The sequence below is a fragment of the Odocoileus virginianus genome, chromosome 1, assembly GCF_023699985.2.
Source record: "Odocoileus virginianus isolate 20LAN1187 ecotype Illinois chromosome 1, Ovbor_1.2, whole genome shotgun sequence".
Taxonomy (NCBI): domain Eukaryota; kingdom Metazoa; phylum Chordata; class Mammalia; order Artiodactyla; family Cervidae; genus Odocoileus; species Odocoileus virginianus.
The window spans coordinates 102,002,609-102,023,778 of record NC_069674.1 but is presented as its reverse complement, the minus strand read 5'-3'; the positions used below and the strand labels follow the sequence as shown (position 1 = coordinate 102,023,778).

General features: G+C 40.4%; 1 protein-coding gene across 1 annotated transcript in view; it reads right to left on the bottom strand.

Annotated features, from left to right (window-relative positions):
• Positions 1 to 21,170, bottom strand: part of PEX1 (peroxisomal biogenesis factor 1) — a 70,541-nt gene that overhangs the window by 16,965 nt on the left and 32,406 nt on the right. Inside the window, exons 11-19 of the mRNA XM_070471768.1 lie at positions 14,589 to 14,685; positions 13,251 to 13,421; positions 11,455 to 11,609; positions 8,562 to 8,751; positions 8,004 to 8,170; positions 6,017 to 6,151; positions 2,793 to 2,857; positions 477 to 619; positions 294 to 397 (exon numbers count right to left, since the gene is read on the bottom strand). Coding sequence (XP_070327869.1) covers positions 294 to 397; positions 477 to 619; positions 2,793 to 2,857; positions 6,017 to 6,151; positions 8,004 to 8,170; positions 8,562 to 8,751; positions 11,455 to 11,609; positions 13,251 to 13,421; positions 14,589 to 14,685 — 1,227 coding nt within the window. The remainder of the gene's footprint in view (positions 1 to 293; positions 398 to 476; positions 620 to 2,792; positions 2,858 to 6,016; positions 6,152 to 8,003; positions 8,171 to 8,561; positions 8,752 to 11,454; positions 11,610 to 13,250; positions 13,422 to 14,588; positions 14,686 to 21,170) is intronic.

Genomic DNA, 21,170 nt, shown 5'->3' with positions numbered 1-21,170 from the left:
GTCTTCTGTCAAGATGAGGTGTGTGATCTCTGAACACAGGGAACATCGACATCAATACTCTGTTTCCCTCCCTTTTTTCCATCTGGCTAACACAAAGTCTTCAGATGGGAGTTTGCATGGGATGGCTGGGCCAAAGAAAGGCTTTGCATCTAATTCAGAATCTTTTCATGCTGTAAGAAAACAATGACTAGGGCCTTTGCCAAAAACTGGTCTTCTAAGGACAACTGCTATTACCTGGCAGAAGTAAAGTTCACAAGGAAAGTGGCGCGTGTGTAGGTATATGAAATTGTCACCTGATCAGGAGGAGGACAGTATACACATTTATCTAGTCGGCCGGGCCTGAGCAGGGCAGGGTCAATCAAGTCAGGGCGACTAGTGGCAGCCAGTACATAAACACCTGGAGGAAAAGAAAATACTTTACTAAATCCTGGGGGAATCTGGTTACTAGAAGGTATTTCTGTATTTACAATTATTACCCTGCAAGCCTTCGACTCCATCCAGCTGAGTCAGCAACTGGTTAACCACACGATCTGTGACCCCTGTGTTATCGTGGCCGCGTCGAGGGGCAATGGATTCAAATTCATCAAAGAAAAGGATGCAGGGCTTTGCGGCCTGTGCTCTGGGGAAACAAACAGCATCTCATAGTTGAACAGGGCCTCTGAGTTTGTGATTTCATATATATATATATATATATATATATCTGTGTACACATGCATATATATGTATTCAATTTTTCACAACAAACCCTTAAGAAAGGGTAATTATCTTTTTAGTAAACTAGGTCTTAAGAGAAGTCAGGGAAGATTCATGCCTTCTGGACCAGTCTTATTCAATAAGTTAAAAGCTTCTTTGATCCTTATTACAAGTAAACTCTTTTCAATATGCTTTGGCCACCTGCACTTCTTTGGTGCAATGTCTCTTCATGTCTTCTGTGAATGTAAAATTTGGCACACTTATTATGTTACCTTCTTTTTAATTAATACAAAGTTAGTCAATTAATAAAACTAAACAAAGTTCAAGTTAGGAAAAAACATATGACTAAAATTATTTTATAGGGAACCTTACAAAATAAAATGAAAATAAGTCTCATCTCTGGTAAAAGGATAGACTAGAGATCTGAAGAATCGCCCTTAATACAAAATAACCATCCAGTTGATTAAAAAAAATTTTTTTATTACATACATGGCAATTAAGATAAATCTGGCACCGACAATAGACTGGATTACCTGTGCCTTGAATGTCTGGCAAAACTCTCTTAAAAAACCAAAGACATCTGATGTTTGACTTCTGCAAGAATTTTTAACTAGTGACTCATTTTTTCCCTACAGGTACAAGAATATTCAGATTTTGTTTCTTCTTTGCTTGACTTTGGTCAAATATATTTTGTCTATGTTGCCCAAATTTCAAATACACTGGCATAAAATTTATACTACTATTTCATAATATTCTCTTATTATCTTTTTCATCGCTGGGACTTGGTCTGGTGGCAATGGGAAGTGTTTCGGGTCTCCAGCCTGAAAGTCAAAGTGTCAGTTGCTCAGGCATGTCCAATTCTTCCCGACCCTATGGGACTGTAGCCCGCCAGGCTCCTCTGTCTATGGAATTCTTCAGGCAAGAATACTGGAGTCGGTTGTCATGTGCTTCTCCAGGGGATCTTCCCAAACCAGGGATCAAACCTGCATCTCCTGCATTACAGGCAGATTCTTTACTGTCTAAGCCACCAGGGAAGCCCAACTAACTGTATTGGGGGGGGGCCCTTATCCTTTATTTTAACTCGTTTTAAAAGAACAGAGTCCACATTACATTATTTCTTTGAAACTTACTACAATTGCTATGCATGGCCTGACATATGGCCAATTTTCAAAAATGTTCCACGTGTGCTTAAAAAGAATGTGTATCCCCCAATTGTTGGGCACATATTCTAAATACCCTTCCATCAAGCTTACTGAATATGTTGTTTAAATCTTCTAAATTTTTACTCTTTTTCTTTACTATTTTTAAATTAATAACTGAGAACTGTGTTAAAATTTTCCACTATGAAGACAGATCTGTCAGTTTCTCTTTGGAGCACTATAAATTTTTGCTTTAAATATTTTGAAGTTACAGTATTAGATACAATTTTATAACTGTAATATCATTCTGGTAAATTGAACTGTTGGTCAGTATGTGGTTGATTGTCTTTATCTGTAATAAGGTTTTCCTAGTAATAGTCTTTTCTTAAATTGGGTGGTAGAAATAAGAGTTCATTTTATTATTCTTTAAAATATATAGATATGTTATATATATTCTAACTGCATATTTTATAATAAAATTTTAGTAAAGGAACAAAGTGGCTTTTTCATTCATAAGCTTTCTGTAATCCCATCACATTTAAGTATTATTTTCACTCTTAAACATAAGCTTCTGTATTCACATGTATTTTTAAATAAATGCAGTAATAATTGTACTCTATTTTAATTAACATGGAATCTTATAAGAGAGATAAAACTAGTAATAATGTGCTTCATATACTTTGAGCATCTATGAATAACCAATAATGATTTCACTTTCAACATTTCAGAAATATTTCTATTATAAATATAAAACCAAATAATTTCTACAGCTTAGTATGAAAAATGTTGTATACTTAAGTAGTATTTGGTAAAACAGTGAAATTTTGTTCTCCAGCTTATTAATAACCTATATTAAATCACAGCTTTCAAAAATCAGATTTTTAAAAAAAACAAGATCAACAAGTATTGACTGATAAATAACCACAGAGTTAGTTAAATAAACATTCATAGGGTACTAACCTAATAAAAACATCCCGAACAGCTTGTTCACTTGCTCCAATATATTTGCTGAGTAACTCTGGTCCCTGTTAGGTAAAATAAAATTAAATTATAATGAATTCAAAACTATCTAAAAACAAAGTATTTTTGTCCATGGCTAAGTCTAAATGTAACAATAGAAAACATTTAATTAAATGGATTTCTCCAAAATGCATGTAAAAACTTAGCCTAAGTAGAATAAATACTATACCACATGTTCTATACCTGATGTATCCTTTGCCTAGAACGTCTGTCCTAAGTCTCATGGCTTCTTGCTTCATTTCATTCAGACCTCTGACAAAATGTCACATCCCCAGAAAGGCCTTGCTGACAACACCATCTACAATCCACTCGAGTTACTTTACATCTTTCCTTGACTGTCTTCCTACATAGTATCCACGACCACCTGACAGTGTATTATACATTAAAGTGTCTGTTTACTGTCTCTCTCCAGTAACAGAATATAAGCTCAGAAAAGACAGCTTTATTATAGAATCCAATAACAGTGCCTGCTACATGGTAAGTGTTAAATAATTAATTTAGTAAAGTAATGAATGGTTTAAAAACGGAAAATGTTCCATCTTTCTCTAATCTTTGGAGACTCCAAAATACATGTAATGAGACATGAATTTCTTTAATCAGCATCTTCAATTACTGAAACCAATTTATTTGTTCAATAGATAAGTTATTTGAAGAATAAATTGTTTTTCCTAAAAGTCAACTGAAAAAACTTTCAAAACAAGCTTTAGTACATATAACAAAATCAATAATGAGGACAGTTTTTCCTTAAATTGGGATATTTAAAAAAACTGAATAAGCCCAACGTGGTCTCCAGTGACAAATCAGTACCATGAAAAGACCAAATATGGTCAGGATACGTGACCAAAATAAAGAATTTCTAATATTCAGCCATCATTTGATATCTTTTAATATACTAGTATTTAATTGTATTTTCTCAACATAGAGAACTATAAAGGATGAAATAAGAAATAACTAAAGCAACATATTGGTGTCAGTGAAAGGCCTGCTTCTGACGCACACCTCCTAGGACCCACCCTGAACGACAGCCTCAGCTCTCTACCGAGACTCATCCCAACTGTGCTCTAAAGACTTACTAAAGGGGAGAGATAAGATGTTCCCCTTAATGGAACAACCCAAAATACAAAAATATTTGCAAGTGTTAATCTTGAAAATATGTTAAAAAAAAAAAACACACACACAATAAAGCTACATTCTAGTGACAAGTGAAGAAGAAAGAATGTGATCATTGCTCTCCATCAATGCCAGGATACTCAGGTAACCAGCTCACAAAAACTGATGTGATAAAGAGGGTAGATGTAACACAACTGCAAATTACTAAACTGGCTTTCAGATTATGAATCAATTTTGAATAAGATTACAATATAGGTTTCCCTCTTTCTTCCTCCCTTTCTTTTTGAAGTTCACTTTACACTACTTCGCATTCATGAAAGACCTATTCAGTAACTGTTTTCACTAACAAGAAATCCAAAGAAACACCTCATGAAACACTTATGAAATGGAGCAGAAGTGAAAACAGCACTGTGTCTGTTTTGCTGCGAGCCATCACCGAGGCAGCACACGCCCCAGCAGTGGGGCTGGCGCCGCCAGGCCTCCTCCCAAGCCTTCTCGTTCTACACGCAGAACTGCGCTGTCACAGCCGGAACCGCATCTGGGAGCAGCGGGGCTTTACCTAGTTTACTCTCTTCATCCACTAGCAGGATGTGTCTGACTGTTAGTTTGCTTTATACCATTCTGGTTTACGGAAATGTTTCACAGAAACACCCTACTTCCAGGCGGTGGGGGAAAATTTGCTTATGATTAGTTTGCCTTGAAATGTAATTGCTCTTTGGCAAATACACACGGCTGGGGCGCTGACACTGTACCAATAAGACATCCCATCCCAGACCATAATGACACACCAGTGGTGGAGTGAGAAGCACTACTCAAAATGATCCACTGCGTGCCAGTGAGGTCTGGCTCTCTGCAGCCCCACGGACTGTAGCCTGCCAGGTTCCACTGCCCATGGAATTTTCCAGGGAAGAATACTGGAGTGGGGTGCCATTTCCTACTCCAAGGGACCTTCCAGACCCAGGGATCAAACCTGAGTCGCACGCGTTGGCAGGCAGTCTTTACCACTAATGCCACCTGGTGACTGCCTGGTGATCTGCTAGCAAGTCCTTTTTGTACCACACTCACCCTGCATCTGAGAAAACTTAAACTTGGTGTGATGCAGCAAGGGGGAGATCCAGACAACAAACAACAGAAACAGAAAAACTGCACCTTCTGCCTGAGAGTGGTCTCCAGGCTCTAGTCTTCTAGCTCTTCTTCCCCCTTCAAGTTTGCTCTTTTATCTGAATATTTACACATAATTCTATTGCTGCCTTAAGCAAAAACATAATAATAAGCCCTACAAAAGAGAGATGCCTCATTATTAATTTTCCCACACAGCTTAACAGACTGATCACTGCTTCTACTATTAATAGTTTTCCAAATATGAGACTAACCCACTATCAAGAAACAAATGGGGTTGGCGAGGATATGGAAAAATAGGTATACTCACTCTCACGCTGCTATACATGTAAAACGGTATAGTCACCATGAAAAAAGTTTGGTGGTTCCTCAAAAAGTTACATGCAGAATTACCTTATGAGTGATTATATATATAATTATACTCTGAGGCATATGTGTATTCCAGAGAACTGAAAGCATACGTCCACACAAAAATTTACACACACATGTTTAAAGTGGCATTATTCATAACAGCTAAGAAGTGGGCACAATCCAGATGTTCACCAAACTATGGCATATCCACACCAACTTAAAAAAGACTGAATATCATCCAGCCATAAACAGTCCTGAAGTACTGAGGCACGTTACAACTTGGATGAACCCTGAAAACATCATGGTAAGTGAAAGAAGTCAGACACAAAAGGTGACACACGGTATGATTCCTTTTCTATGAAATATCTAGAACAGGCAAATCCAGAGAGACAGAAAGCAGACTGGTGATTGCCAGGGGATTGAGAGGGGGATGGAGAATGTGATGAAAAGGTTTTGCAACTAGAGAGATGGTGGCTACACAGTACTGTGAATGCATTAAATACCACTGAAATGTACACTTTAAAATAATTATGTAAGTTTTGCCTCAATTAAAAAAAAAGAAAAAAGAAAAATGCCAAACACACCTTGACACTAATAAAGTTCATTCCACTTTCCCGAGCAATGACTCCAGCTAGTAAGGTTTTCCCTGTCCCAGGGGGACCATACAGCAGCACTCCTGTCCTCTGTCGTATGGGCAAGTTGGCAAATAGTTCCGGGTACTGAAAAATACAAAAATATGACAAAGAGCTCAACTCTAAAACAAATGACTGAGCAGCCAAAGATCAGTGTACAGAAAAAAGTCCTTGGACGGTAACAACTGCCATCTCTGTAAGTGCAATGACAGAAAAAACATTCCTACTTAAAGTAATAAATGAACTCAAAGGAACTATCACAGATTTTTCCCACTGGACCATGGAATACATTCCACATAAAATGCAGATAAATGGATCTGAACTTCTTTCCACTTTTCCTGTTTTATCCCCCCAAACATTAAGAAAATAAAAATAAGTATACTGCCCTCCACTTGTATGGCTCATGGGGCAAGCTGTGACTGCTACATCTATTCAAATATACCCAATCAAGGAAAGAAAATCATAAAGAAACATGTGTAATGATAATAATAAAATCTCCCGGGACATTCCATGCTGAACAAGTAGTGTGACTGCTCTATTTTACCCTCTAAACCACCAGCTTCTCAGCAAGAAAGCTTTTTGAACAGCAAGAAAACTGTCTGGCTCTGTCAGCAGACACCTGGTCTCCCCCGGGCTTGTGCTCAGCCGTGTTCAACTCCGTGCTGCCCGGTGGACTGCAGCCCGCCAGGCTCCTCTGTCCACGGGATCCTCCGGGCAAGACCACTGCAGTGGGCTGCCAGTCTTCTCCAGGGGATCTTCCTGACCCAGGCATTCAACCACTGCAGGTGGATTTTTCACTCCTGAGCCACTGGGGCACTGGGCTCTGTTGGGTATGTCTATTTAGTCCCACATGTTGACAAAATTCCAACCTCACCTTGACCTCCACTCTCATCTGAATGAGGTCCCAAAGTCAGCATTTATGCGGATGGCCTCACATACCTGGACACTGATGCTGATGCCCAGACCCAGCCTTCGGGTCATGACCCTGCAGGCCACGTCCCACGCTTATGTCTTTCCACACAGGCTTTAACCCCCGGTCGTGGGCGGCACTCAGTACGTCCCAGTCCCCACCAGCCAGTTCCCAGGACTTACCTGTAACTGAGGGCCTGACCCACTTCTTTATCTTTGGTCGGGTCCCTGATCTCACGCAAAGATCCTTCTCTCGGGTTTCTCATCCAAACACACCACCTTCTAGATTCTACTTCTGATCTAAAGAACAGTCAGCCTGGTCAGTGCTGCCTGCTAACTCTGCCTTTCTAGACTGTCAACCAAATCTGGCTTGATCCATGAGTTCTGTGGACCTCACTGACTCTCCCACCTTCTAGCTGATTTCTGTTTCTGCTCAATCCTAGCTGATGGTTCATATGCTTCAGTGAAATGTGGATTATTCAAGAAAAATCCAAGAACTCTGAAAGTGACATCAAACTGTATTTTTACTACAGGACTTCCCTGGTGGCAAGTGGATGAGAATCCTCTGCCAGCCAATGCAGAGGACATGGGTTCGATCCCTGGTCCAGGAAGATTCTACATGCCTTGGAGCAGTAAGCCCACGTGCCACATCTACTGAAGCCCGCGTGCCCTACAGGGCCTGCGCTCCACAACGGGAGACGCCACTGCAATGAGGAGCTCAGACGCTGCAAGGAGCAGCAGGCCCTGCTCACCACTAGAGAAAACCCCACAAAGCAATGAAGACCCAGTGCAGGCAAAAATAAAAATAAATTATTTACTGTAAATATCACCCCAGCTTTATGGGCAAGGACTATATCAAATACTTAAAAAAATCTGTTCAAGTGCCCAAAATAGGACTGGACCTTTATTTGGTAACAATAAATTCCTGTTGGGTCAAACTGAGACTGGGCAAGCCAACACATACAGCCAGAGCCAATGATTCAGGGGCTTTACAGGAAGCAGGGAGTACTCAATTTTTTTTTTAAAGTACCTTCGCTGGTAACTGGATAGTATCCACTAGTGTCTGCCGCACTTCGTGTAGTCCACCGATCCTATCCCAGCCCAGGTCCCTCGGTTTATGTAGGTTGACATCTCGCAGAGACACAGGAATAAATCCTCGGAGAGCCTTTTGGAAGTCCAATGTTGTCAAAACTAATTCTGTTTAAACATAAACACAACTTCTGTTGGTAGTCACATCTACATATGGATTCTCATACAGCTGACTCACTTACCCAGCCTGCCCTCCCCTCTAGTAACCACCACTCTCTTCTTCATACCTACGTACTTATGTTTGGTCTGTTCATTTATTTCGTTTTTTATGTTCCACATGAATAGAATCATGTGGTATTTGTCTTTCCCCATCTGATTTCACTTAGCCAATCTTAACTCGGTTAAAAAAAATGTCATCAACTTAGCTGGAAATGCCCATTTTCTACTCAAATACCTGCTTAACTGAATGCTAACATGGACTATATTTAATTCTTACCTTACTACATTTCTCCACAATGGAAGGAAGGAACCAAATTTTGGTTTAAGCAATAAAACGTACCTTCCCTGCTGTACACATTCTGATGAGAGAGACGAGAATGTATGGCTCGATCCACAAGCATGGTAAAATCTCTAGCCACAAACCCTTCTGTTTCTTTAGCTATACGCTGCAGATCAAGACCGGTGAACCTCTTCAGGTCACAGTTCAGTTTATTTTTTATTATAGTATGCAGAATTTCACATCTTTGATCCTAAGGAAAAAAACACGAAATTCAAATTTATAATTCTACTTGAGTGCAAACTTTTGTACATGTATTTTGAGGAAGACCCGGTTGCCATAATCTGCAGGGACAGAAAGCAGCCTGTGTTTGCCTGCAGATAGACTGGGGGGTGGTGACTGCAAAGGGCCACCAAGGAAATGCTGGGGAGGGAGGGAAACGTTTGCTGCCTTAACTGTGGTGATGGTTTCACGATATATACATAGGTTAAAACTCATCAAATTGCATACTGTAATTTTTTATTTTTTGGTTGCAACATGTGGCTTGCAGGATCTCAGTTTCCCAACCAGTGACTGAACCTGGGCCACAGCAGTGAAAGAGCTGAATCCTAACCAGTATTCCATCGGGAAACTCCCAAATTGTACACTCTAAATACTGAGTTTGTTGTCTTCAACTTTTTTATACCTTGATAAAGCTGTAAAAAGAATCACACTGATAAATGACTGCTCTTTCTCCAGTAAAAAGGTTTTTATTTTGGCTCCTTTAAGAGTATTTTGCTGTTGTTATTCCCATAAAACATAATTCTAAAAACATTCAGTGGTCAATATCACTATGTTCTGTCATGCTTAATAACAAGTATACTTTTATCCTTTTCTTTCCCTTCAGCTTTGAGATATAATTGACAAATAAAATTATAAGATATTGAAGTGTACAATGTGATGGGTTTTTTTTAAGTAAACTTTTTACCTTGTATTGGGGTATAGCTGATTAACAAGACAATGTTGTAACAGTTTCAAGTGAGCAGTGAAGGGACTCAGCCATACATACACATGGGTCCATTCTCCCTCAAACTCCCTTCCCACCCAGGCTGCCCCATAACACTGAGCAGGGTTCCCTGTGCCATAGTCGGCCCTTGTTGGTTATCTGTTTTGAATACAGCAGTGTGTACCTGACCACCCCAGACACCCTAACTACAACAACAGTTAATTAGCATACGGTCTGAGTACTTAGCATGGATGCTAGGTAAGAATTTTAAACCGAAAGTTAAAATATGGCTGCCTGTCTGGAACATTCTTGGAGTGCGCTGCCACTAAAACCATCAGGACTGTAAGCCCCCAAAGGAGATGACGGGTTGTGTGTGCTTATGTACATTTGGTCTTTGTCATGCTTCTGGCACAGAGTTCCTAAAGCCCGTAAAATGTCCTAAATGATAAGAGTGATAAACATGTACTGACATTCCTAACAAACCCCTTTCAGCCACATCTGAGTTTATGTCAATCAGGTGACTTTTGGGAGCACCTACGTACGGGGGTTGGGTGCCACAGTAACCTGCCTAGGCTAGAGAACTGAAGCTTTCAGTCCCAAGCCCTGATTTCCCAGGAGGGAGAGGGACTGGAGGCTGAGTCAGTGCCAATGGCCAATGATTTAATTAACAATGCCTACGTAACAGAGTTCCCAGAAAACCCCAAAAGGACAGGGTCTGCAGAGCTCCCAGGCTGGAGGGCTTCCCTGCGGGCTCAGACAGTAAAGAACCCACCTGCGGTGCAGGAGACCTGGGTTCGGGCCCTGAGTTGGGAAGACCCCCAGGAGAAGAACTGGCAAGCCACTCCAGTATTCTCGCCTGGAGAATCCCGCAGACAGAGGAGCCTGGCGGGCTGCCGTCCATGGGCTCGCAACGAGGCGGACACGACTGGGCGAGGAGCGCACGCTCTCAGGCTGCAGACCCGGACGCTTCCACCTGCCACCAGACCAAGTCCCAAACTCCGCAAGGACAGAAGCTCCTTTGCGCCCGACCTCATCCTGTGTGCCTTCTCACCTGACTGCTGATCTGTGTCTGTTCATATTCTTTGTAACACACTGGTAATCCACTGAGTGAACTAGTTTTCCAAGTTCTGTGACCTGCTATCGAAAATTAACAGAACCCAAAGAGGGGGTCGTGGGAACCTCTGACGGAAAGCCATCCAGGAGCACGGGTTAACACTGGCATCTGGCGTGGAGGGCATCTCGTGGGGCTGAGCCCTCAACCCGGGCAATCTGATGCGCTCTGGGTAGTGTCAGGGTCAGGCTGATGTGGGACACCCGGCTGGTCTACAAGGATCGCTTGGTGGAGAGCGGAAGAAACCCCACATCCTGGAAACGGGTGTCAGAATCACAGTGGGCACAGAATATCAGTGATGGCAAAAAAAAAAAAAATGTTTTAGCTAGTCACATTTTTAAAAGGAGAAATTCTTAAAGGTAAATATATGAGGTAATGGATGTATTAAGTAACTTGACAGTGGTAAATATTCCACAATGTATATGTATATCAAATCACTGTGGTACACTTTAAATATATATAATTGTTCTTGTCAACTGTATCTCACTAAATCTAAAAAGAATTCTAATTTCCATAGTGTATTTACAGATTTTACTGATGTGGAATGAAGCAGTTCAGAATTTTCAGGGTTTTTTGTTTCTTTTTAAATGGAGTAAAAAAAAACTTTAATAAGAAAAACAGAAGAAATGTTATTTTCAAAAAAGATATTTCCTTGGAAAGTACCTGGTAATATTCCAGATGGTTACAGATGAAAATTTTGTATCTAAGTAAAACATGCACTGAAGGTTGATTTTAAGTCTTCTTAAGATCACTAACATAAGCATTACATTTAAATTAAAGTTATACATCATTAATAAAATGGATAAATAATTTATATGAAAGGGGACACATTTCAACAGTCTTCACAAGTAGTAAGTTACCTGGTCAGGAGGTTGAATATGCTGGACGCACTGGAATATGTGAACTCCTTGAGCAGAAACAAGTAAGGGATGTAGAGAATGTTGAGACTGGCTTGTCGCAATCAGCGCAACCAGACTTCCCATGGAAATAAATTCTTTCACCACATCGTTCAAAGCTGGAATTGAGCAACGCAGTGTAAAAGCTTATTATATAAAAGTGAAATTTTAAAATCACACACTAATTAAAAATAATAACCTTATTACTTTACAATATTGTAGTGGTTTTTTGAGTGAAAATCAGAACAAATTCAACTTAAAAAAAAAAAAAAATAATAACCTAAAGTCGAGCTTTAAAGTAGAGTATGAAAGGTATGGCCCCTCTTAACCTTTCAAAAATTAAATCTTCCACTCGTTTTGCAGTTCATCTAGACTGAGGACCTAGTACTGGCCAGGTTCCAATTACTCTAACAGAGGCAAGGGAAGCAATGTAAATGCTGTGTACTCAGAACCATGCCTAGTGAGGTTGGTTCTTACTAGGTAAACTTCTGGATCTTAATAGATAAATGAAAAGGAGTCTCTGAAATAAGTATTATAGAAGGATGATAAACTTTCATATTGTGTTCTATTGAGCAAGCAAAATACAGCTTATATACCTATGGCTTTCTGGACAACCTAGCTCAAGAAAGGTTTGACTGGTATGAGGTAAGAACTGAAACAGGCCTTAATAACGTACATCTGATCCTGACTGAGAAATCTGCAGCATTCCCTTAAACACGAGACTAGCAAGTCTTTCAGACACTATGAGATTCCAAATGTGAAATTAACACTATTTTGGTGATCCAGCCATTATGGTTGCATTCTGGATTCATCTCTTAAGAATCCTGATGCAGATGAACGCTGTCAAATCCTCCAACTCCTGATCCCATCCTCTCCTAGAACCCAGAGCTCCACTGGAATTGCTTGGACCTCTGCACCTTTGCCGGTGGATCACACTTCCTTTGTGCCTTCAATAGGCTGAAGCCACTCCGTGCCAATTTCTACTCCTCCATCAAAACTCATCTCAGTTACGAACTCCTCTCAGAAACCTCCCTTGATAACTTCTTACCCAACCACCTCCAGTTTAGTATATGTGCTCCTATTGTGCCCTGGACACACTTCCAGCAGAACACATCCTACCCACCTCCTAGTTGTGTCTTCCTGGTCAAATTACCTGACCTTGAGTTTCCATTTACTCACCTGGAAAACCAGGAGAGTGTCTGCATGGGGAATACAAAGCACCCCCTCGCAGTCAACACACGGCAGCTATCACTGTAACTGTGAGTCTTCTGTACTAACATTGTTTACTTTTATCTCCTCTCCAAGACTCTGAGACTACAGACTGTGCAAGAGCAATAGAGAAGTATTTGTCAAATGAGCAAAACAAGAGTAAAGCTGTACAGTTCAGCCATTTCTAATAAGTGGAGAAGGGAGAACTTCCCTGATGGCTTAGATGGTAAGGAATCTGCCTGCAACGTGGGAGACCTGGGTTTAATCCCTGGGTCGGGAAGATCCCCTGGAGAAGGGAATGGCAACCCACTGCAGAGGAGAATACAGCCCCAAAGACTAATGATGAGGTTGGAGAATGTTCACACTGCTCTATGGATCTTGCTAATACAGGATAACTACACAATTATACAACGTTCCCAGAGGCCTCAAAAGCAACACATTACATAGCACATATTCTGTTCTCTGAAGAGCACAGATTTACTGCTAACACTAAAAATGCTGACTAATAAAGGAAAAGGCCTGCAGCCAGCAGGACGTGTGCATTACATTACCGTGGGCGAGCCGCTGGCTCTGAACGGCCTCCGGACCGTGCTCGTGTTCCGGGAGGGCAGAGCGGCCAACGACGAGGTCCAGGTCGTCCAACAGAACAACAGAGGGCTGGCGCCACAGCGCCTCCGAGAAAGCTGCCGCGAGGGTCTTCTGTATGTTTTCAAGCCTTTTTCCTTAACACAGGAGATACAAAGTGGTTTTAATGTTACTTGAAGGCTGAGAAAGTTCAGGCTGCCCTTGAAAGCATTAGAAAAGCTCAATATTGATTTGACTATGCAAATTTAATCCATACAGTATTTTGTTAATATACCAATCACTAAAATTGTTAGTTATTAACACAGTTTAATTAATACAGCTTCAAAGGACTCAGTAAAGTACTGAATTTTATAAAACTGAAAGACTATGCTACTATAATTTCTATACATATGTGTTTGTTCATTCCATGGAGAATTTCAGATCCCTATTTATAACAAAACAGCAAAATAAAAACAGGATGTGGGAAAATATAAATGAAAGTAAGGGGTCAAGAACCAGATAAAAGCAAACACAAATGTAGCTGCCTCAAGATCCTAGAATTGCTATATTTATATTACTAATTTGACTTCCATCTTCATGGTGAATTATAAACTTTTCATTTTCAAAGAATAGAGAACATACCAATTCATAAGAAAGGTCAAGAGTTCCTGTTACTTCAATCTTAAAATTTTCACATGAGGCTGCAAGCAAGACTCTAAGAGAAGGACAAGGTCTCTAAAAACCAGCTTTATAGAATATGAAGTAATGGGTTTTCAAAGGCTATTTCTTGGGACTTCCCTGGCAGTCCAGTGGTTAAGACTTCACCTTCCAATGCAAAGGGTGCAGGTTCATTCCCTGGCCAGGGAGGGTTGGTACCCCTAAGACACTCACTGTTCAAGAGTCAGCTGTGTGTGGCAGATTGTAAATTTCCTCTCTGCCGTCTACAGCCACCCACTTTCCCTCCCCTGAAGCAGTCACCCTACTAGGTCCCCAAAGCAATTCAGAAGTAACCTACCCCAATTAGAGTATATTCTAAATACTGATTTTCTCAGAGTTGTGCAAATTGGCATTTTTTAGGAGTATTGTCTACAAAGAGTTTTGGCTGGGAAAAAAAAAGCCTGCAGCAAATATGGGGAGTTTTAAAATTTTTATTAAAAACATTAGAATGCCAAAGATCTAAAATTTCTAAGTAATTTCAATGACCAAAGACAAACAGAAAAATTAAATAAAAATTAGCTATTCGTATTTATTACTTAGCAACATTAAATAGTAACATTTCTTTCTACCAAAAAAGACATTTATGTAGAATATTACCATATTCATACCTCGTAAAGCTTTACAGTCAATTATTTCCACATGGGCATCCAATATGTCAAATGCTTCTTTACAGATTGCCTTTGCTAAAGTTGATTTTCCACTTCCCTAGAAAATAATTGTGTCATAAGAACTCTCAATGTATTCAGTCCCAGCAATAGCCCTTGTCAGTGTGGTAACCACCAAGATTCAGCCTTATCAATCAAGTATATACTACACAATGCTATATAACAACTAAATCTCAATAAAGCTGGGGAAAAAGAAGAAAATCCACATCCCTAATTTAAAAATAACAGTAAAAAAATACAAGACAACTATAAATACTTAGAAGAGACAAAAGCTTAAAAAAAACAATCCGTAATCACCCCATCTCCCAAAATCACTGTCTGCTGTTTTGCCGTATCTCCCTCCCAGACACTCCACACACATTCTATGCAAATGCACTAGGCTGGGTCACAGTACTGCTGAGGGTTCACCATGGATCGCTGTCCTCCTTATCAGCAGACACAGAGGTTCACCAGCTCTCTAGCACAACACCACTCTGAGGATGTACAGACCACGATGTCTTATCAAAACCCTTCCTCATGGATCCTTATGTTACTTCCAATTTTTAACTATGATGAGTGAAGCTAAAATAAATATCCATGCAGATATGTTTGTCAGATTATACCTTCAGAATAAATTCCTACAAGTTAATACTATATCAAAGGGTATACACATTTAAATTTTGCTAAACACTGCTTTAAGTGTCCCCTAGAAGACTTCAGTTCAGTCGCTCAGTCGTGTCCGACTCTTTGCGACCCCATGAATCACAGCACGCCAGGCCTCCCTGTCCATCACCAACTCCCAGAGTTTACTCAAACTCATGCCCATCGAGTCGGTGATGCCATCCAGCCATCTCATCCTCTGTTGTCCCCTTCTCCTCCTGCCCCCAATCCCTCCCAGCATCAGGGTCTTTTCCAACGAGTCAACTCTTCGCATGAGGTGGCCAAAGTATTGGAGTTTCAGCTTCAGCATCAGTCCTTCCAATGAACACCCAGGACTGATCTCCTTCAGGATGGACTGGTTGGATCTCCGTGCAGTCCAAGGGACTCTCAAGAGTCTTCTCCAACACCATAGTTCAAAAGCATAAATTTTTCAGTGCTCAGCTTTCCTTATAGGTCAATTCTCACATCCATACATGACCACTGGAAAAACCATAGCCTTGACTAGATGGACCTTTGTTGGCAAAGTAATGTCTCTGTTTTTTAATATGCTATCTAGGTTGGTCATAACTTTCCTTCCAAGGAGTAAGCGTCTTTTAATTTCATGGCTGCTGTCACCATTTGCAGTGATTTTGGAGCCCCCAAAAATAAAGTCTGACACTGTTTCCCCATCTATTTCCCATGAGGTGATGGAACCAGATACCATGATCTTAGTTTTCTGAATGTTGAGCTTTAAGCCAACTTTTTCACTCTCCTCTTTCACTTTCACCAAGAGGCTTTTTAGTTCCTCTCACTTTCTGCCATAAGGGTGGTGTCATCTGCATATCTGAGGTTATTGATATTTCTCCCGGCAAGCTTGATTCCAGCTTGTGCTTCTTCCAGCCCAGCATTTCTCATGATGTACTCTGCATATAAGTTAAATAAGCAGGGTGACAATATACAGCCTTGACATACTCCTTTTCCTATTTGGAACTAGTCTGTTGTTCCATGTCCAGTTCTAACTGTTGCTTCCTGGCCTGCATACAGGTTTCTCAAAAGGCAGGTCCGGTGGTCTGGTATTCCCATCTCCTTCATAATTTTCCATAGTTTATTGTGATCCACATAGTCAAAGGCTTTGGCGTAGTCAATAAAGCAGACTACGTTTTTCTGGAACTCTCTTGCTTTTTCGATGATCCAGCGGATATTGGCAATTTGATCTTTGGTTCCTCTGCCTTTTCTAAAACCAGCTTGAACATCTGGAAGTTCATGGTTCACGTCCTGTTGAAGCCTCGCTTGGAGAATTTTGAGCATTACTTTACTAGCGTGTGAGATGAGTGCAACTGTGCGGTAGTTTCAGCATTCTTTGGCATTGCCTTTCTTTGGGACTGGAAGAAAAACTGACCTTTTCCAGTCCTATGGGCGCTGCTGAGTTTTCCAAATTTGCTGGCATATTGCTTTCACAGCATCATCTTTCAGGATTTGAAGTAGCTCAACTGGAATTCCATCACATCCACTAGCTTTGTTCGTAGCGATGCTTTCTAATTCCCACTTGACTTCACACTCCAGGATGTCTGGCTCTAGGTGAGTGATCACACCATTGTGATTATCTGGGTCATGAAGATCTTTTTGTACAGTTCTTCTGTGTATTCTTGCCACCTCTTCTTAATATCTTCTGCTTCTGTTAGGTTTCTACAATTCTTTTAATACAGGCTTCCTCCCTCAGTCTACTACTATTTCTTACCATTGTTGCTTTGACGAGCTTTTTATTTAACATATATATATATATTTTATTTATTTAGGCTGAACCAGGTCTTAGTTGTGGCATGTGGGATCTAGTCCCCTGACCAGGGATCAAATCTCAGCCCCGCTGTGATAAAGTGCAGTCTTATCCACTGGACCACCAGAGAAGTCCCTGCCTAGCTTTTAATAGCCCTGCACCAGTTCTAATATTTTGCTTTCCATTACTGTGAACAGGAAAAACAGCCAACCTTATTGTGTAAAGTCTGAAATTTAGCAGGCATTCAACAATACTACCATCATTATAGTTTACAGAATTGCATTTATTTTTATAGTCAGTGGACCCTAAAGAATAAAGAAATTAGGGGTACTGGGCTGTATGTCCCACCTGTTATACTTTGGTTTAGTCAGAGGCCTTTTCTCTCACTCAAAGTAATTCACATTTTAGCACTTTTCAGTTTACAAAGCCCTTTCATATATATTATTTCTCTTAAGTGAGATTAATCCTAAAAGGCAAGGTTAGAAACTGAAAACCTGCCTAAGTCACAGCCAGTAAGTACATAAGAGAAGTGGGGCTCAGATTCAGTTCTTCCACTAGCCTCCTTAACCACGCTGCCCCGAAGTCAGATGGTGGAGCTCTGATTTCTGAGTCAATAGGACACTGTTTTTTAAAATAATATTCTACCATGATGATATATTTTGAAATTTGACATAGGTAATTCAGAGAACATTTAGAGTAACTGCTATATTGTAGCAGCCTTGCATATCTGGAATAAACCCTACTTGATTGTGTTGAACTATGGTGTTGGAGAAGACTCTTGAGAGTCCCTTGGACTGCAAGGAGATCCAACCAGTCCATCCTAAAGGAGATCAGTCCTGGGTGTTCATTGGAAGGACTGATGCTGAAGCTGAAACTCCAATACTTTGGCCACCTGATGTGAAGCGCTGACTCATTGGAAAAGACCCTGATGCTGGGAGGGATTGGGGGCAGGAGGAGAAGGGGACGACAGAGGATGAGATGGTTGGATGGCATCACTGACTCAATGGACATGGGTTTGGGTAAACTTCAGGAGTTTGTGATGGACAGGGAGGCGTGGCGCGCTGCAGTTCATGGGCGCGCAGAGAGGGGGAAACGACTGAGTGACTGAATTGAATTGAATTCTTTTTATACATTAGTTGATCACATTTGCTAATATTTTGTTAAGGATTTCTACACCTGTATTCATGATAGATATTAGTCAGTAGTTTTCTTGTGATGCCTGTCTTGTTTTGGTATTATGTAATGCTGGCCTCACAGAATAAACTAGAAGATTTTCCTCTGCTTCTACCCACTGGAAGAGACTGTAGATAACCGGGATAATTTCTTCCTTGAGAGTTTGGTAGAATGTACCCAGTGCGCCTATCTGGGTGTGTACTTTCTGTTTTGGAATGATATTAAGTACAGATTCAATTTCTTTAATAGATGTGAGCCATTTTGTATTGTCATTATTCTTCTTGTGTGAGTTTTGGCACCTGTGTCTTTCAAGGAATTGGTCTATTTAACTAGGTTATCTAATTTTTAGGCATAGAGCTAAAAATTTTTAGGGGCACAAGCTGTTTATTACTATTACTACTTTATTATCCACTTTTAAAATTTGTTTTAATTGGAGGATGACTGCTTTACCATGCTGTGTTAGTTTCTGCCTACAAGATGAATCAGCTGTAAGTATACGTTTATTCTCCCTCTTGAGCCTCGCCCCCACCCCCTGGCCATTATACCCCACTAGGTCAACACAGAGCTTTATTATCCTTTTAATGTCTAAGGGATCTGCCCTCTTTTTCATTTCTTATACTAGTGATTTGTATCCTCTTTTTTTCTTTTCCTTAGCCTGCCTAAGGGTTTATCAATTTTTACTGATCTTTAAAAAAAAAAAAAAGCCTTTGGTGTCACTGATTTTCTCTATTGATTTCCTGTTTTCACTTCAATGGTTTCTGCTCTAATTCATATTATTTCTTCTGCTAACATTGGATTTAATTTGCTCTTCTGTTTCTAGTTTACTAAAGTAGAAACTTGGGATTACTGGAGTAGTTGCTCTATTTTAAGTAAGAAATCAAAAGAAAGCAACTGAGGTAGTAAGAGGAAAAAAGTTATTATACTGGAGATAAAAGTGAATAGAAATAAAAAAGCCTTATGATTTTGAATTGGAAAAAAAAAAAAACACACACACAAAGACTCACAAAAATCACACTTCAGCCCTGGAAAAAATACTGCGTTGGTAGAGGAGAAAACTGTAAGCCCCTTCAAAGAGCAGGGAACCTCTAGTAAGACTGACAAAGATTAAAACAAGAGAAGATACAAATTACCAATATCAGGAAACAGGACATAACAGGTTTCGCATCTATGAAAAGCACAGTAAGATGTGCTGCTGTTGGGAATGTAAACTGGTACAGCCACTGTAGAGAACAGTATGGAGGTTCCCTAAAAACTAAGAACAGATCTACCATATGACCCAGCAATCCCATTCCTGGGCATATCCAGAGGAAAACATAACTCAAAAAGACACATGCAGCCCAGTATTCACTGCAGCACCATTTACAACAGCCAGGACAAGGAAGCAAGCTAAGACATGACCACCAGAGGAACGGATAGACGATGCGGCATACGTATACACACACACACAATGGAATATCACTCAGCCATAAAAATAAACAAAGTCGGGTCATCTGTAGAGATGTGAATGGACCTGGAGACTGTCATACAGAGTGAAGTCAGTCAGACAGAGAAGAAAAATATCATATGACATCCCTAATATATGGAACCTAAAAAGAAATAATACAAATGAACTTACTCACAAAACGGTAAGAAACTCACAGACTTAGAAAATGAACTCATGGTTGCCAGGGGGAGGGGACAGTTAAGGACTTTGGGAAGGTCATGTACACACTGCTATATTTAAAATGGATAATCAACAAAACACTACTGGAGAGCACAAGGAACTCTGCTCGATGTTATGTGGCAGCCTAGATGGGAAGGGAGTTGGGGGAGAATGGACACATCTATACGTATGGCTGAGTCCCTTCACTGTTCACCTGAAACTCTCACAATATTCAGCTATACCCCAACACAAAATGCTTTAGGTGGGGGAAAAAAAAAGATGTGGTGCATGTGCATGTGCGCACGCACACACACACACACACACACACACACACACACACACACACGGAGGAATATTACTCGGCCGTAAAAAGGAATGAAACTGGGTCATTTGGAGAGATGTGAATGGACTTGGAGACTGTCACGGAGTGAAGTCAGTCAGAAGAACAAATATCAGATTAATGCATATATGTGGGATCTAGACAAATGGTATAAATGATCTTATCTGCAAAGCAGAAATAGAGACATAGACGTAGAGAACAAACCTATGGACATCGAGTGAGGAAAGGAGGGTGGTGGGATGAATTAGGAGACTGGGACTGACATATATATACACTATTGATATGACATATAAAGCAGATAACCAATAAGAACACTACTGTATAGCTCAGGGAACTCTCCTCAATGCTCCACGGTGAGCTAAATGGGACACACAAACAGGAAGGGAGTCTAAGAAACAGGGCACGCATGTACACCTCTAGCTGACTCACTCTGCTGCACAGTGGAAACTGACATGTCAAGCAACTATACTGTCAGTCACTCAGTCATGTCCCACTCTCTGCGACCCCGTGGACTGCAGCCCACCAGGCTCCTCTGTCCATGGGATTCTCCAGGCTAGAATACTGCAGTGGGTTGCCATGCCCCTCTCCACTAAAGCAACTATTCCTATAAAAAAATTTTTAAAAGAGCACAGTTAGAGAATACTGAAAGCAACTTCATGCTCACAAATTTGACAACTTAGAAGAAACAGACACATTCTTCAAAAGCTACAAATTACCAAACACATGCCAAGATGAAACAGATTAAAGACTCTGAATTTATAACAAATATATAAAGAAATCTCTAGGCACAGATGGGTTCGGTGGAGATTTTACCAAACATTTTAAAGAATTTACATCAATTTTATACAATCTCTTCCAAAAAACAGAACAGAAGGGAACACTTTTCAACTCATTCTGTGAGGCCAGTATTACTCTGAGAGCAAAACCAAAGGCAGAACCACAGGCTAATATTGACTGTGAATTAACATGCAAAAATCC